Consider the following 15,261-nt stretch of genomic DNA (forward strand, 5'->3'; position numbering starts at 1 on the left):
CAAGTTTGCAAGGTGAATAAATGGCTAGAGTCTTATTCACAAGATTACTAACAAAGGCAATGTTAAATTGCAGCGAGCTAGATGAGTTCCAGACTATGCATTGGCCAATGAAGGTCAGCTTGCTGTGGATGGTATTGGGAAACCATTAGTTGAGACCCATTAAAGTGTTGACCAAAGGGAGAGCGCGACATTCCTCCATTACAAAGATGAATTGGAGCACAGGATAGACCCTTTAGAGGCTAAGGAATGCCCTACAGTTTGTGACAGTTACCTGAATCTGCTGCATGCATGAGAAATACTAATGGCAGCTGGGGGAGCTCAACTCATCACTGCCACCAGATGAATGTACCTTTTCAAAACCAGCAGCTGAGACTGTTCTTAAATACGATCGTTGAAGTTTTGATCAAAAGCAGAGACGCAACCGAAAAATTCGTTCCCAGAGTGAGGAATCTTAATCCTGCTCCTTTGCATCATTCCCTCTGCCTTAGTAAGGTCTTCAGGAGGTTACAATTCTGATTTCTCTTTTCAATTGTGGGCTACTGGATTGTGAGAAAACTACTGTGTACAGTAAGGAGGCACGATTGCCAGTTGCATGAAAATTCCAGATGCTTGGGTATCAGATAATGGGGACTTCCCTGTATCAGAAATAATCACTGAGTTGGAAGGAAGGTCTCATTCCACCAAAGACACCTTTTCTCATTGAAACCTAGGAAAATGTTCAAGGGCGCTCAACATGGAGTTGCCCTGCTTATTTTCCTGTGATGAAAAGTATTGTATTAATTTGAAATCTGGCATTCTTGCATTTGTCCTGATGTGTGAAAGATGAAAAGCTTTGACTATATGCCTCTGATTTCAAGTTCTGTACTACCAAGACACTACTTATGGTTATCCTTAATTTCTATTGACTGTGAAGTTTATTTTGGGATCTCGCAAGACTGTGATAGTCACTATTTAAATACAAAATGAAAGCAAAAACTTGCAGATGTGGAAATCTGGAATTAAAAAGCAAAAGATTGGAAAACCTCAGTTGATCTGGTGGCATGTATGGAGAGAAACAGAATTAATATTTCAAGTCTAGTAATACTCTTCTTCATTTAAATATAAATGTATTTTTAAAATTTCAATACAGATGTCAAAAAAATTGACCGTTTTGACAATGTACCCCTTCATTAATAATATTGTCAATTGTCTCATCTATTCACATAAAGTCATAGAGTGTAAAGCGTGGGAATAGACTCTTCAGTCCATGCCAACCAGATATCCTAAATTAATCTCGTTCCAATTGCCAGCATTTGGCTCATGCCCCTCTAAACCCTTCCTAATCATATACCCATCCAGATGCCTTTTAAATGTTGTAATTGTAGCAGCCTCCCTAACACTTCCTCTGACAGCTCATTCCATATACACACCACCCTCTGCGTGAAAACGTTGACCTTGGGTCACTTTTAAATCTTTCTCCTCTCACCTTAAACCTATTCCCTCTAGTTTTGAACTCCTCTGTTTTGGCAAAAAGACCTTAGCTATTCACCCTATCCACGCCCCTCATGATTTTATAGACCTCTATAAGGTCAGCCCCCAGCCTCTGATGCTCCAGGGAAAACAGCCCTAGTCTATTCAGCCTCTCCCTACAGCTCAAACCCTCTAACACTGGCAACATCCTTGTAAATCCTTTCGCATGGTTTTTTAAAAAAAGTTGTGAAGCAAAAGAATGTGCAGAGAATATATGCTCTAGAAATAATCTCATGAAAAATCTCTTGAAATGTACATTGACATCAGCACATAATTATACATGCCCCTGTATAGTTAAAGAACTGACCAAATCCTCTCTGCCGACCCACAGAGGTTAGCTCACATGTAACATGGTACAATCTAAGTTACGTGGCACTTGAGAAATGTATAATAAAGACCACCGTTATGCAGAAAAAGAAAGTATTCCATTTATATACTATCTTTCATGTCTAGCCAATGAAGTACTTTTGAAGTATACTCACTGTTGTAATATCGGAAAGGAGACAGCCAATGTGTGCACAGCAAACTCCCACAAACAACAATGTGGTAATGACAAGATCATCTGTTTTAGTGATGTTGGTTGAGGGGTAAATATTAGTCAGGACACTAAGGAGACCTTACTTGCCTATCTTCAAACATTGCCACGGGATGTTTTATGTTTGTCTGAGAGGTGAGGTGAGGTCTCTGTTTAATGTCTCGTCTGAAAGGCAACAACTCCAATAGTGCAGCACTACTTTTATATTATAGTGCAGTGTCAGCCTGAATCTTGCATGCAGGTCTTTAGAGTTAAGCTTGAACCTACAATCTTCAGACTCAGAAGCAAAAGTATGACCCAGTGACGTGTGCCTGATACTGTAGCAGAGTTAGACTGTAATTCACACAAATATTTTTGTTCCAATGCTTTAGTCTGCTGTTAAATAACTTACTCTAAAATGAATCATTATCACAGAATTGTAATTCTGCCATTGGTAAATATTATCACATGGCACTCAAGATATTTGTTCCAACTGCTATCCTGCCACTGAAAACTAACCCTCTTAAAAATGTTGTATTGTGACTGGGTAGGATTACAGTGTTACATATTGGTTGCAGTGTAAAGTTTCATAGTGCGAGAACTGCATTGTGAACTCTCAGTAGAATTATTCACCTAGAGATTCATGCTGTTGCTGGTTATAATAACCCAGGCACAACCCACTGGAGGAAGGACATTAGACATCTGTGACTTCACTTGAGGACAGCCTGGAATTAGACATCTGTGACTTCACTTGAGGACAGCCTGGAATTTTCAAAGTGAAGCTTGCAAACAACAGGGAGACTGCCCAGAGTGGACACATTATTGGGGAACATTCAGAAAGGGCACCCAGATTCTCCAATTCAGTGTTGGATGTAATGGCCTGCATTGTGGGAAAGGAGAAAGGACATTTTATTCCCACACAAGGGGAGGAAGCCGCCTTGGCATCAACGCTGACAGCATTAAGAGGAGTTTGCACAAGCTGACAATGCCCAGAGTTTAGTGCACAGAACATGCTGCAACAAATCACAGTTGTTTGATCTAATACTGCTCTCACCTTGTATACACCTCGTGCCCCTTCTAGCTTTACTACTCTTAATATATCCACCCAGCACTTTACTTCAGTCCCTCCAATCAGGTCACTGAAAAAAAATCACTAAAACCTTCTAACTCTTCCTAATTGCTCAGCATCTCTTTTCAAATCCTCACTTAATCACAACTCACATCAGATACACTACCAGCCACCTCACAACACTGCCAGTAGCCATTTCTCTCCCCTGCCTCCCTTCACACTAAACATTGACATTGTCCCTCCCTTTCATTTCAGGTTCTGAAGATGTGAAGATTCCTCTGCAGTACAAGGAGAGGAGACTAACATCCCTGAAGATGTTCAATCGTTTAATCTCACTGTCAGAAGTACCAACCTGAATATTGGTTATTTGTGTACTTTCAAGGCTGTGCTAAAGTGGGAGTCCTCACATGGCAAATTGCTGGACACAGTTGTTTATGAGCTAGGGCAAGGGGTACATGAGCAGAGGGCAAGATCACATATTAGCTCCACTGCAGAGATTGCAGTTCTGACTCAGAGTTCCAAATTTAATGAAGAATGCCAATAGACATACACCAAGAGATTTGTGACTCTGGAGAACCTGCCAACTCCAACTTGTGTCAGGGCTTCATGATGTACTTCATGGGACGACTCTGTACAAGGACGATGGGCCAGCTTCATTAACTCTACAGTAAAGTGCACATACAAAAATCAAGCAGCTCCTTCAGCCTCTTATAGTTATCAAAGAAACATGGACAGTTAACATTTTGCTACAAAAAGGGTTCCTGGAGCATCACCTGACAGCTGACCTCTGATATCGAGCAGACCCGTAGGAATATTTAGGTACAGTAGCCTTGGTAGAGACATATTATCACTCTCAGGGCACCTGCTACCCTTCATTATAATCCAGCAATGTCCTTATAGTGCCACATAGCTAACCAGATAGTTCCTGTCCAGGGAAATTGCTTACATTCAAGTCCCTCAGGCCCAGAACTCAGAGATTGTCAACCAGGTTCATTTTAAAGGTAATACCAAGTTGCTGCAGAAGCTGGAATCTGTACTGAAAACAAAACACCCTAGAGTTCACAGCGGATGAGACAGTATCCATGGAGAGCAAGCAAACTAATGTTTTGAGTCTAGATGACTCTTCATCAGAGCTGACGTGATCTCCAGCATTTTTGTTTTCAGTAATTTTAAAGGTCATCCTTTTGAAGCTTCACATCTATCCACTTCCCAAGTAAAACCACAAGGGAAATGCATCATAGGAGAATAAACATAGAAAAATAAAAACATGAGACCATAATTGGTCATGCCTAATTTGTGTTTATCAACAGTGTGACAGATTTGTTTTATTTTAGTTTTGAATTTGATGTTTGTCCTTATTTTTGCTTGAAGTGAGGGCAAGATCCATGAGGGTATTCTGCAAGAATGTGTGGTTAGGATAGTGGCCAGGGTTGCAGGGCTGTTGATGTATTGTGGATAGAAAAGATGATTAGGTTAAATCCTCCTTAATGGGCTGGTCTCAGAGCTCCTGCTCCTCACCTCGTTTCTTCCCAAATAATGTCAAACATTCATCCTTGAAAGGAGGACAAATATCAGGGTCATGAGCAGGCCAACTCTGTCAGGGTCACAAACCAGCCAACTCTAAGGTTCAATGACTATTTGTACAACAGATTGCAAATCGACTTCAGAACAGTTTAGAACAGAGGCATTGTGAACACACCAATCACTCACTGAATAGTGTTTCTCATGGTGCTAACTCGCACGATATCCAGCTCTGAAGAGATGTCATGATGCACGTCAAGAGAACACAAAGTTTATTGCTAGCTTGAAACTTTATGGCCTGATTGGGATTATGGAAAGCCTAGTGGGTCAGTGGTTAGCACTGCTGCCTCACGTTGTCAGGGATTCAGGTTTGATTCCAACCTTGGCTGACTACCTGTGTGGGATTCCTCCTGGGTGCTCTGATTTCCTATCACAGTCCAAAGGTGTGCAGGTTAGGTGGATTGACCATGCTAAATTGCCCTTTAGTGTCCAGAGAGGTGCAGGCAAGGTGGATTAGCCAAGATCAATGTAAGGTTATGGGGATAGGCTGGGGGTCTGTGTCTCGGTAGGATGACCTTTGGAAAGTTGGAGCAAACTCAATGGACTGAATGGCCTCTTCCTGCACTATCGGATCCTCAGGTGAGGGGACCAATACAGGATGAATCACAAACACTACCAGGTTAGGTGGTTCAGACCTGAATGATACCCTGCTTACATTTGCAAACTAGCTCTACATTGATAGAGTAGAATCCCTTTGTACTGGAAAAGATTCCAGGTTCTGTATTTCAGCCCACAGTACAGTGTGGGCGAGCCGATGGTGCATAGGTCTGCCATGTGGCTGAAACCTACTGTTCCTTTATCTTGTTTCATTTTGCCCATAGAGAATGTGTTGTAGATGTTACTGTTGGTAGAGAGCCTTGATCCTCCCTCCCCACCAGTCTGGTTACATTGGTGCACTGTAAACTGCGGAAGGGCTAAATTCACTTGCTTCACCTTGGAAGATGCCTGCTGCAGAAGTCACTGTGACTCTTGATTCAAATTGGAACAGTTTCATCTCATTCTTATTGGCAGGGGACTAAGGTGGAGTGTACAGAAGGGTTTTCAGGTTGCAGGCTTCCCTGAGTGCCATCTTTGTTCTGTTATAGAACACAAGTGTGACTGGCAGAGGTCAGCATTTGTTGGCCATTTTCAATTACCCTGGAGGAGGTGGTGATGACAGGGGCACCTAGAGTATTGTTAGGGATGGACTTCCAGGATTCTGACTTAACAGCACTAAAGGAATGGCGATATGATTCCAAGTCAGGATGGTATTTGACTTGAAGGGGACCTTGCAAGTGGTCATGTTCTCAGGTATCTGTTCCTCTTGATGACAGTGGTCATGGATTTGTAAGCTGCTGTAATAATAGCCTAGCTGTGTTACTTGAGTGCATCCTGATGCCATTGTCTATCCATGGTAGAGGGAATGAATGTTTATGGTGGTAGAAGGAGTGCTGATCTTTCAGGCTGCTTTCTCCTAGATTATGTGGAGCTTATTAAGCTAGCAAATGGAGATTGTTCAACACAGACCTGACTTGTGCCTTGTCGATAGTGGATAGAATTCTGAAACTCTGACCTGTTTTTGTAAGCATTACATTTAAACGTTTGGTCCAATTCAGTTTCTATCTATGCTAACCCCCAGGACTTTGATACTGAGGGATTTAACAATAGCAATCCCATTGAATATCAAGGGGTAATGATTATATTTTCCAATCCCTTAACCCTGGCACTGAGCAGGCAACATGGCCTTCAGGATGCAAACTCCCAGTTGGGTGAAGTAACATCTATCCCTCTATTAAATCAATGTACCTTTTAACTCCCCCACTGGAACAGATCCTTATACCACAGCCATGGTCAGTTTGCTCATCTCCTCTGCGGACCCTTCTCTTGACCCCATAGATTGTTAGAACCACAAATCTTATGAATAATTGCAGAACCTGAATCTCCTTCATTGCTAACTCTTGGGTTCCCACACCATCACTTACAGTCATGCCTTCCAGTCCCCATGAGTACACACCAAACCAGATGTACCCAGTCCAAGAGTGCGACTATATCTTGGAACAACCTGTTCAAGTAACTTGCTCCCAACAACCCACCCCCACCTCCCACCTCCCCACCCACCTCCTCCAGTAAATTACCTCAGAGCTGATTTCCTCAAGCAGTTGCCATGGATGTGGTGGCTGTGGTTTTACAATGTTCACTAGTTCATACATCCTAAAGCTGCAACACATCCCCTGGCCTGCCATCCTTACTGTATTTTATTATAGTAATTAGATGTCAAGGTCAGAAATAACACAGAACTGTTATTTATTTTGGGTGTCCCTGGCAGATGAGGATGACTCTCTTTCCACTCTCAGGGTGAGTCTGTTAGGTGGCTGTACAGACCAATGCAGCTTTCGTAGGCTTTGTTACACTTGGGGCAGGTAGTGGTCACAGGAAGGAATGGGTGAGGTATTGGTGTGGCAGCTGTTTTTGCTTCCATTTACTGGTGGCAAGTCTCAAGATGCTTGATGCCCTCCCTTTTGCTCCTCCTCCACTTTGGCCAGTCTTGGGCAAGTGATTCCCAGGTTGGTCGATGCACTGTGGGAATGCTGCACTTTGCCTGTGAGGCCTTGAGGGTATCACTGAAGTGTTGTCTCTGTCCACCTGGGGCTTGCCTGCCGCTTCAGAACTGGGAGTCCAGGCACGTGCTTGGAGTCTCGTGTCAGTCATATTGACCATGTGTCCAGCCCATCATAGCCAATCAAAGTTGGGGGGGGGTGGGGTGGGGTTTACTGCCTTGATGCTTGGGATGCTGGCCTGGTCAAGAACGCTGCTGTTGGTGCATCTTTCCTTCCAATGGATTCACAGGATCTTGTGCAGGTAGCATTGGTGATACTACTCCACAACTTTGAGGTGTCTGCTATAGACAGTCCACATCTCAGACCCAGAGCCCTATAAACTCTAAATGTGTGTATAGTGTAGTGGGGTCACCTGAGTTTGGTGTCAAATTTGATGTTGTTGTCCTTGAATGCCATTTTTGGTACTTGTACACTGAAGGTGATGTTGGATCTCTTCATCAATAGCTGCTTTGGCCAACAAGACATTTTTGAGGTATTGGAAGTGGCCAATGTTCTCCAAGGCCTTCCTGTGGACCTTAATGATCAGGGGTTTGCTCTACAATGCCAGGTTGATGAGGAACCTTTGCCTTGTGGATATACTGATATGGTGGATAACATACAGAAGGTACCAACAAGAACTGGAGTCATAGCATCAATGCTGCCTGCAGTAGATCCTAACTATCAAATAAGAGAAAAGGTACACCAAACATGAGTGTCCTCTCATAATCAGGCAGCACAGACCATCCACCATCAGCTTCATTTGGTATCTCCAGTAGTTCAGTCATCAGATACCAGGCTTCCAAAGGATGTGACAAACATACCAGAGGTGGACAGAAGGACCACCTTAAGGACGTGCTGAAAGTTGACATGAAGAAGTGCAACATTAACATCTATTCCTGCAGAGAGCATTGTTCTGGACCGACCCAGTTGCAGGCAGAGTCAGTGTAAAAGATCCCAGAGTTTTCAGACCAAGCAAGAACACTGCGAGGAAGTAAATGACAGACAAAAGAAGAATGACTTTAATGACAAAGTTAAAAAATCCCACAATACCAGGTTATAGTCCAACAGGCTTAATTGAAAGTACAAGCTTTCGGAGCACTGCTCCTTCATCAGGTAGCTAGTGGAGCAGGATCATAGGACACATAGTAAAAGATCAAAGTGTCATAAAACTGATGTGATATATCAAACAAACCTAGATTGCTGTTAAGTCTTTAATCACTTAGGAAGGGGATGCAAGTTTTGAGTGATTAATATGTAAAACCCAGAATTTCTTTTAAGTCACAGCTCTGAGATAACTTAAGGTTTTATCAGTATATAAGAAAAAGTGACATATCAGCTCAAACAATGCATTAAAGGTGTGAAGTTAGAGTCTGTCTGTATCCCAGACTTGAATCAGACTGGTTCTATTTCCAAAGTAGGATTTTATAAAATGTCACATGGACTGACTGCCCACAGATTGTCTGCTTTTTGTACAAAATGGAATGTATCTACAAATACAAATCTGAAAATGCAAATACACCCCATTGACTTATGCATGTGTGTCTGCATAAGTGTGTGAGAGAGGGGGAAAGGGTATGTGTGGGGGAGTGTGTGTGTGTGGGAGAGAGGGACAGTGTATGGGGAGCTGTCTGATAGATATGTGCCCAAGTGTGACAGAGTACAGTATATGCCTGTGAGAGGATGTGCACTTGAGTGTGCGTGTTTGTGTGTGTGTGCATATGAGAGAGGGTCTATCTGAGTGTGAGTGTAGTGTAGTGGGGTGACCTGTAGTGGGACATGAACCCAAGGTCCCGGTCAGACTATGCTCAGCAAATCTGCATTGTTGGGTATCCCAAAGTCAGCCATCTAAAACAGTCACCTGAAGATCCGAGGCCGAAAGTCCTTTACAAACACGTAACTAGACATCGTACATGACAACAATAGCTATTCATGCCGTATAAATTTATAGGTCTTAAATCAGACATTCTCAAACTATGGAGGGCAGTTATCTATGAGAGATAACTGAGATAAGGAGTTACATTAAGCAGTTTAAGGAATGAAACTGAATTTACTTAAATGCTCATCACCCTATTACAGCTTTAACCTCCTGTACTTACATGTTTAAACTCACCTAAATAATGCCTTTTGAATACTGGTCAGCTATTGAATTAGATAAAGGGACTTTTAAAAACAACTTCTCCCCGCTTCTGTATCAAAATACAAGATTAACAATCAGTCTTCATTAAGGAACAGGCTGTATTTTTGTTAAAAATCTGCTTTTATTTTGTTTATCTCTTCCATCCACTTTCACAGACAGGTAAAAATAACTACAGCCAAATTGGAACAAACCATTTTCAATCGATTGACGGAGAAAGCTTTGTAACGAGCTTGTAGTTTTGGATTTCTGAATCAGATCTTTGTGGCAGCTTGGTGTGAAATCAAACACCAAGCAGAGATATCCCGCCCGAATCCAAATTCCACTCCGCTCTCTTTCCCCATAGTCTTGGTGCCTCTGTGCTCTCACAGCCACGATTCAGAGAAACAGGTGAGAATCTGCACCCTGAATGATGGTTTGGTTGTCATTCAGTTCCCCAACAGAATGAATTTGCAGTGTTCCGCGCAGATTTAAAAATCACACAACACCAGGTTATAGTCCGACAGATTTATTCGGAAGCACAAGCTGTCGGGAGAGCTGCTCCCCCGAAAGCCAGTGATTCCAAACAAAAAACCGTTGGACTATAACCTGGTGTTGTGCGATTTTTAACTTTGTTCATCCCAGTCCAACAACACCGGCTCCTCCACATCAGCGCAGATTGACAGTGTAATAGGATGTGAGTAAACCTTTCACTTTGTTCACCAGGGTTTCTTCCTTCCTGTGTTTAACTTGATGCGGGTTTACCAACAGGCCGGAACAGTGGTTAACCGCCAGCATAAAGCATATTCCATAAGCGCGTCCACTCCTCCAAGTGTCAGCTAATGTCACTGGAAAAAAACTGGATCCAACCGTGTCAAGTTTTTGTTTTTATTTGATTTGGGAAACAGTGCATCAAACATGCCTTGAATTCGCGTCCCTTGTGTTGAATGAAGAAAGGCAGTCTTCCTCCAACCAGCAGTAGGCAGAATCTCCCAGGGGACGGGACAGTTTAAATGCACTTTGAAACTTGCTCAGCAATGTCAATGGGCACCTCGATTCTCCCCTGGTCTCCACAGATTCTGGAGAGTTCCACCCCCCCCCCCCCCCCACGCATTGTTAGCCCATAATCCGCCGGTCATAGCGGCACGAACAGTAATTCGATCTCTATCCCGAAGATTCCCATGTGGGGAGGAATGGTTGGGAGCAGGAATGATACACAAGTTCCACCCAATTTCAGACGGAGTCCGTCCACACCCCCTGCCCGTCACTGTACCGAATAGGTCACACCTTTCCCGAAGTGAGAGATGTGGACCAGGTGGGAGACCGTGCCCTCTGGATTTGGAGACAGGCAGTGCCCAGGGTTGGGGGTAGGGAGGGATATGGGCAATACCGGCACTGTCCCAGTCTCCCTTCGGGGACCACAGCCCTTGATTCCTGGGGTCTCTAGTTCCCCCCCCCCCGGGCGTGCTACGCCAATCTGAAAGCTTACAGTGTTCCACCCTGTTCATCAGACCATCAGTCCGCAGGACGAGCTGATCAGATATAGCCCTCCCCCAGATTATACAGCTGCAAAATCAGGTATCACTTTGGAAAGAACTGCACAAAATGATTTGGACAGGATGTGAAATGGGAAGAGGGAGATTTGAGAGATTGCGGAGATGCTGTGTGTCCTGATGGGAAAAGGGAGAGAGAGAGAGAGAGAGAGCGCCAGCTAAAGGCGGAGAGAGTTAGAGAGAGAGAGAGAGAGAAAGCTTCACTCACTCACACTCACAGACAGACAGGGGCTGTAACACGTTCAGACCCGCAGTTCCCCTTCTCCACTTTATCTACCAGGACAGGGCACCAGAGGACAAGACTTCCAGACTGAGGGCTTCTGCTTAAAGGAGGGAACGGACGGGGAGACCAGCAATTTCGGAAGCTTTAACTAAAGCAAAAAAAAAGTCCGACCAATGCACAGTGTCCCAGCGGCGACATGAACACGTTACCTGCCTGGGGCTGTTGACAGTTCAGTTCCGGAGGTGCCCTGGACCTGACCATCAGGAAAACGGGGAATTACTGACCGGCAGAAAGCTCTAACAGGGAGAGAAGGTGCCCCCAGAGTCGGAGGGAAGTGCAATGGACAGCCTGGAAGCTTGGTGGAGAGTGGCGGGGGGACTGCTGGCGATCTGGACCGTGTTACTGGGAACTGGCCAGGGACACTTCGCCGACCAGCACGTCCACTCCAGCTTCATCTACCGGCGCCTGCGGAACCACGAGAGGAGGGAGATCCAGAGGGAGATCCTGTCAATCCTGGGGCTGCCTCACCGGCCCAGGCCATTCTCGGTGGGGAAGCACAGCTCGTCCGCCCCGCTCTTCATGCTCGACCTGTACAACGCGATGGCGAGCGATCAGGAGCCGGAGCGTGGGGCGGCCCGGGGCTCGGTGCCTTACCGAAGCAGTTTGAGCACCCAGCGGCCTCCCCTCGCCAGCCTGCACGACACCAACTTCCTCAATGATGCCGATATGGTCATGAGCTTCGTTAACCTGGGTAAGCGCTCGCTTTCTGACTGCATTCCCCCTCCTGATTGGGAACTCTGCGATGCCTCCCCGAACCCAACGTGCTTCTTTCAAGGAGAGAGTAATTTGAAGCTTTGGATTCGCTCCTGATTGCTGGATCGAGCTTAATGTAACTCCCTCCCTCCTGAAACCCCTCTCCCCTCCAATTTTGACCGAATGTTGACCCGCTAACCAACTCCAAACACCAAGGGACAACGTGAAGGTACATTCCCCAGTTTGAAAGGAACTGTTCCCCCCCCCCCCAAAAAAGTAACCCATATCTACGGGATTATGAAAACTGCATCAGAGTACCCTTGACCCTGCACCCAATCAATCCAAGAGTAGAGATTTGCCACAGAAACTGGGAATAGATGAGCTTTCTCGGTGACTATTAATTTCGACTTTCAACTCCTTCCCCTGTCCCCTCACCCCCGTTTCGGAGCGACAGCTTCAGCCCAAGTTTTGTAGCTCCGTGGCTGCCTAAACCTGCTCATTGTTTTAATTCTTTCAAAGTTCAGCGCGAATCGACTGGGCTAAATCCTGCAAAAAAAATCCCCCACCGGGATATTCCCGTGTCAAAAGGGAGGTGCAAAACATTCCTTTCAAAAAGAAGCCTAAAGCCTGTGTTCAGCGTGTTTTTTTTGTTTTTGTAAGTGACACTTTAGTCAGCTGTTTTGTACAAACGGTGTTCCAGGGAGACTGAATCAACTGTACCGGCTCTTGTTGAGCTTCTGGTGAACTTAACGAGTTGCCATTCAAACGGCGACCCCTCTTGTTTCTCTTCCTGAGCAGACACGGACTCGACAGCTTGGGGGAAGTTTGTAAACGCTGCCATTTGATTCGGGCCAGTTTCTAATCACATCCCTCTTCCTCGGCGTGCGCTGCTGTCATTCGCTCAGCAGCGGATTGCACAGAGGATCAAAGAGGGTTGGTCGTGAACCGCCTGCAGCAGATGGCTGACAGAGCATCCGAGATACTTCTGCCTTTTATTTCGGAGGCAGAACGACTTTCCATCCCCCCCCCCCCCCCCCACACACACACACTCTGCCCGAGTGAGCACACTGCACCGAGCTCAGAGTTCATGCCACCAGCCAGCTCCCTGCACCTAAGCGCCAGGGACAATAATTCAAGGTGGAAACACTAAGCTTAAAAATAAGCTCCCCTTTTCACCCCCACCAAAAGTACATTCCCTCCCTTCGACTAGACACCGTGCTTGGGTGTAATAGTGAATGAGAGAAATCAAGTTTCATCTAATCTTTGGTCCGCTTTGAAACAACAGCCTTTACATTAACAACAACATTAATGCATTCCCAGTCCATGTATATTAAATTACAGACATAACTTGGCACAGGGTTGCTATTTTCTGTGGTAACATATGTTAGAGTATCGTGTCTATACAACTTAGTTCAATTAGCAACTTCACTCCCAGCAAAATTTTTATAAACCTACTGTGCACGAAACGTTTTTTTTTAAACATCAGGATGACTTCAGCCAGTTGCACGTTCCGAGTCAATTGGATGCTGATTTATAATGCGTTTAATCTTGTTTTGTAAAGGTACCCTTTCGTAATTTGGTCCCTGTATTAGTTTAAATTAAAACAACTCGCCAAGGTGTCAATTATGAAGCGTGGACAAAGGCTCCCCGGGAGGTTTCAAGGCACCCGTGACCCTTTCAATCCTTTCTAATGATTTCCCATGAATCCTCTAGTGAAGGCGGAGGCTGGATGAAGGAAAGTTTAATTTTGCTGCTGCTTCATTAGCCCCGCAGCTACAGGAGGTTAAGCCTTTGTACCTCGGCAGGTGGAGGGAACATTCCACATTCTTTATTGTCACTCGTTCGATCTCAGAGTATCGAATTCTGCAGAGACGAACAGTTCAATAGCACTTGGCAAGAACTGATTACACCCTGAATATTGAAACTACTGCAACCATCCCTTGCTTCTCACGGAAGTTAAAGGCAACCCCGTAATTATCTCGAGAGTTTTGAAATGGAACGTTAAAAGTGTGGCGAACTGCATATTTACTGGAGGGTTATGTTCCAATGCGATTTTGAATTCTTGTTCTGCACATAATTCGATTGTTTGTACAGTCACAGAAACAGGTCGTTCGGCCCAAACAGTCCATGCTGGTATTTCTCCTCCCATCCATCCTCATGAAACTCCGGCAGTAAAACCTCTCCCTCTAAATTTACTCAACCTCCATTGTCAGGAATACTGCTGGGCTCAAGTACCCCCCACCCCCCCGTAAGACTCGCTCATTCTTTTCCAGCAGCTGGTTGAGGACGTTCCTTCTGAATTTCTTATTTGATTTATTGGGGACTTCATAACATTGTTTTGCTTATTCTCACAGATAAACAATTTTGTGTCTGACTACGCTGTCAAAGCCTTATATAAAACTGCTGTTAACTCTTTAGGATGATATAATGTCAAGTGTTGGCAATGCTTACTACCTTCAGCAAATTGTTCACTTGAAGTTTCTCAGTAGCTTGGCAAAAAATATAACTGCATGTAGTTTACTAACGACACTATTAACATCTCTACTTTGGATATAGGTAATTGCACTTTCAGATGGTGTGTTGGGCAGTGCCATGATAATCTAGGGAGGTTTTTTTATTGAAAAGAATTATTTATGGGATACCGGTGTTGCTATAGTTTTGTCTAGTATCATGATTACAGATATGCAAAATAAGAAACACATTTTGCTCGGTTTTATACTGTCAGAAATATAAATCGCAATAGTTCCACAACAAGCTGTTTGTTTAGTAATGCATTTCCAAAACTAAATGGCATATTTCAAAGCTCACAGTTGAATGAATGTTGATGAAATGAGTTGTTAATGCAGTGTTACATGTATGTTATTTGTAGCTGACTAACTCCAAATCAAACATTCCTGTTGACTAGAGCTGTATCATCTCTGTTACTTCACCATCAGAACGTTATATTGAAAATTGTTTTTTTACTATTAAGAACTTAATCAATACTGAAGAAAAGGCTGTGTGATAAAGCAGCTACATTTGTTCATCAGAAATGGTCCTTAAGTCAGATCTTGTTATATTGGTGAAGAGGTAATCATAACTTGATTGAGTTTATAACTTTTTGTAGTTATTTGCATGTAAGCATAGAAAAACTAATTACAGTTACTGAAGACAACGAGACAATTATTAAACAGGAGCTGTAATCCAATAGCTAATGTACTGTTTCTGTGATTCCACATACTATGTTTGATGAGCTTTATTATTTCTCGAGTTTTTATGGAGAGATCATTTCCATTACTGAAGTTTTGAGACCAGTGTTGATTCAGTAAGCATTAAATGAACTGCAGCCTTGATATTAACCCACCCTTAATGAATGAAAGGACATTAGGAT

At 44.0% G+C, this 15,261-nt stretch overlaps 1 protein-coding gene across 2 annotated transcripts in view; it reads left to right on the forward strand.

Annotated features, from left to right (window-relative positions):
- The first annotated feature begins 10,827 nt into the window (after window positions 1-10,827).
- Window positions 10,828-15,261, forward strand: part of bmp5 (bone morphogenetic protein 5) — a 135,722-nt gene continuing 131,288 nt past the window's right edge. The window contains exon 1 of one of the 2 annotated variants that reach the window (XM_072560179.1): window positions 10,828-11,889. In XM_072560179.1, coding sequence (XP_072416280.1) covers window positions 11,478-11,889 — 412 coding nt within the window. In that variant the 5' untranslated portion in view covers window positions 10,828-11,477. The remainder of the gene's footprint in view (window positions 11,890-15,261) is intronic. The other variant, XM_072560170.1, reaches the window with a different exon arrangement.

Source organism: Chiloscyllium punctatum, chromosome 3, assembly GCF_047496795.1.
Source record: "Chiloscyllium punctatum isolate Juve2018m chromosome 3, sChiPun1.3, whole genome shotgun sequence".
Taxonomy (NCBI): Eukaryota; Metazoa; Chordata; class Chondrichthyes; order Orectolobiformes; family Hemiscylliidae; genus Chiloscyllium; species Chiloscyllium punctatum.